The 2481-nt window shown below is 38.7% G+C and overlaps 1 protein-coding gene across 1 annotated transcript; it reads right to left on the bottom strand.

Annotated features, from left to right (window-relative positions):
* Positions 1-294: 294 nt before the first annotated feature.
* On the bottom strand, positions 295-1132 carry LOC113777145 (early nodulin-16-like). The gene is made up of 3 exons (XM_027322187.1): positions 961-1132; positions 694-822; positions 295-482 (listed from the first exon to the last, which is right to left on the bottom strand). Exons 1-3 carry the CDS (start codon positions 1130-1132, stop codon positions 295-297), a joined length of 489 nt encoding a protein of 162 aa, XP_027177988.1.
* Between the last annotated feature and the right edge of the window lie 1349 nt (positions 1133-2481).

The raw sequence follows: 2481 nt of genomic DNA on the forward strand, positions 1-2481 counted from the left end.
GTTTGCTAAGGATGCAGAACAAAACCAATGCATAGGCTGATAACCTATTTCCCATTTCCTCTGCCACATCGCCAATGAGGTATTTAAAGAAGCGAAGGAAAATCCCAATAGTTAAAACGGCTACAAGTCCTAACCAGCAGACTGGCATCTCAGATCATACTAATGAAAACGCAATGCGACAGTACATTTCATTATCAAAGAACAGACGTTAATCAGCTCAACAAACCCATTGGACAGACTTCAATGACGCTTAAAAGAAAAAATCAACAGGGAAACGGTGAATGAGAGGGCATACTATTTCCAGTTGGGAGGGAGCTTCTTGGTCTTTTTGTAGTAACGAGTGAGGCGGTGAATCCTGCGCTCCACCAGAATCAATCTGAACTTGGAATCCTTGTCCTTCCTGTTCCTCTCCAAATGCTTCCTGATTGCGATGGCCTTCTTGATCAGATGGTATAGATCCTCTGGAATCTCAAGTGCAAACCCTGCCCTCCGAACCAGAAAAAATCACTAATATTGTTATAAAAAATTTAAACAAAATAATGCGAATGCAATAAGAAAAATGATATTGAATTGGCGGTCTTTGAGATGAAGTTGGCGCAGAATGTGGGGAATTTTTCTCACTATGGACGGGAACACTAAGCTTTTGGCCTAATGCACAATAATTTGCAATACTGCATATGAAATAAAACACACCTTCCTCCATCAATGCAACACTTGCCAGGCCATCCCAGAAAACCTTAAAGGGATTGTCTACACTGCAACTCTCGTACTCTCTTCTTGACATTTCCATCACATTATGAAGCCCTGAATCAAAGTCAAAACCTGCATAACCCCAAAAAAAAGAAAAACAGAAACAAAAAAAGCCGCGTATCAGTGCCAAGATTAAAGTGTTGTAACCTAAAATTGAAATGATTGATTCTCGAATCTCAATCTGTACAAGTGACAAGTCATTGGATTTACAAAGAGTGTCTCCTGTCTGGAAAAAGTGGGAAGAAGACCAGTTAGTATAGAAGTCATTGGTTGTGGGGATGGACCAAAAGGAGTCTCCCACAATGTATTCTAGGCCAAAAGACTGAATCAACAGTGAAGGAAGAATGATGAATGCTGGTGAAATTAAAAGGCGGGTAGGCATTTTTCGATCTTGGATAAGAATTAAATATACCGTGAGCCTTGAGGATCCCAAATTCCCACTCCACCCAGCACCACTTAACCCACTATTTCTCTCACCAGCAGCCACTCATAGCAACATCATACACCCAATTCCACTCCCTCCACCACCATCCAATTATTGGGGAAAAAATTTAGGGCAAATTAATTGGGAAAAAAATTAGGGAAACAAGGTTTGCAAATTAGTGCAAACCCTGCCCTCCGAACCAGAAAAACTCCTTCCTGAGCCTCTGGACATTGCCGGAGTCGTCGACCTTGTAGAACTAGAGGACGGCAGCCTTGGCCTTCTTCTTCTTGGGCTTGGTGTAGGGTTTTCTTCTTGCGCTTCTTGGAGCCACCACGAAGGCAGAGGAAGAGGTGGATGGTGGACTCCTTCTGGCTCCTTCCAGATGTTGTAGTCGGCTAGGGCACCACTGTTCTCCAGCTCCTTGCCGACGATGATGAGGCGCTACTGGTCCGGCTGCCGCCTCCACTGCTGCTCGGGATTTGGGAAACGAATAAAGGGGATTGAAAATAATGGGGTTGATTGAGGGATTGAATGTGTGAGGAGAACAGATGCGTCTGGATGTGGGGACTGGTCGACGGGGGAGTAAGAGTGGTTGCTTTTCTTAGTGTATGGTACCCGCACCACTTATTTTCATTTTTAGTTTGAACAAATTTCGGGCACCGGTCAATCACGACGATTCAAGTCAATTTTAGGTTCAATTTTTATTTAAATTTACTAATGTATTTCTAATCACTACTCCTTAATATATTTATTAAAAAATTATAATGGATGAAAATTTTTTTGCTAAATTCAAAGAACTTGTAAATGTTCTCTTTCTCAAGTTATAATAGTTTATAGTTGTTCTAACTAGAAACTTTCATTAATTTTTTCTAGTTAAAAACGTAGATTTATGGGTAATTTCTTTCTTTTTTTTTGCTTTCACATATTTAATTTATGTTAAATACAAAACCTACCAGTTTTCCTTTCATAAAAATATTAGTGCAACACTTTTTGAATTTTACTTACAAACATTTATGTATTTAACATAAATTAAATGATTCAGAGTGAAATGCCCATAAAGAGCAGAATATTTGTTCATGTAATGGAGGAAACCCACAAAGAGTTGGTACTTTATGGGCCATTTCTTTTTTTAAAAAAATTTAATTTATGTTGAAAAGATAACCTGCCAGTTTTCGTTTTGTAAGAAATCAGTGTAACACTTTTTGAATTTTACTTACAAACATTTATAAATTTATCATAAATTATATATTTGAGAGTAAAATGGCCATAAAAAGTTGGTACTTTGAATAGATAATGCTCATTTGCCC

This window comes from Coffea eugenioides, chromosome 7 (genome assembly GCF_003713205.1).
Source record: "Coffea eugenioides isolate CCC68of chromosome 7, Ceug_1.0, whole genome shotgun sequence".
Taxonomy (NCBI): domain Eukaryota; kingdom Viridiplantae; phylum Streptophyta; class Magnoliopsida; order Gentianales; family Rubiaceae; genus Coffea; species Coffea eugenioides.

Excerpts from the sequence above, each read along its gene's own strand:
- LOC113777145 (XM_027322187.1), bottom strand. The coding sequence starts at position 1,132 with ATGCCTACCCGCCTTTTAATTTCACCAGCATTCATCATTCTTCCTTCA. Across the intron at positions 823-960 it reads CCAGACAGGAGACACTCTTT|GTTTTGACTTTGATTCAGGG; the intron begins GTAAATCCAATG and ends GGGGTTATGCAG. Across the intron at positions 483-693 it reads TGTTGCATTGATGGAGGAAG|GGTTTGCACTTGAGATTCCA; the intron begins GTGTGTTTTATT and ends TTCGGAGGGCAG.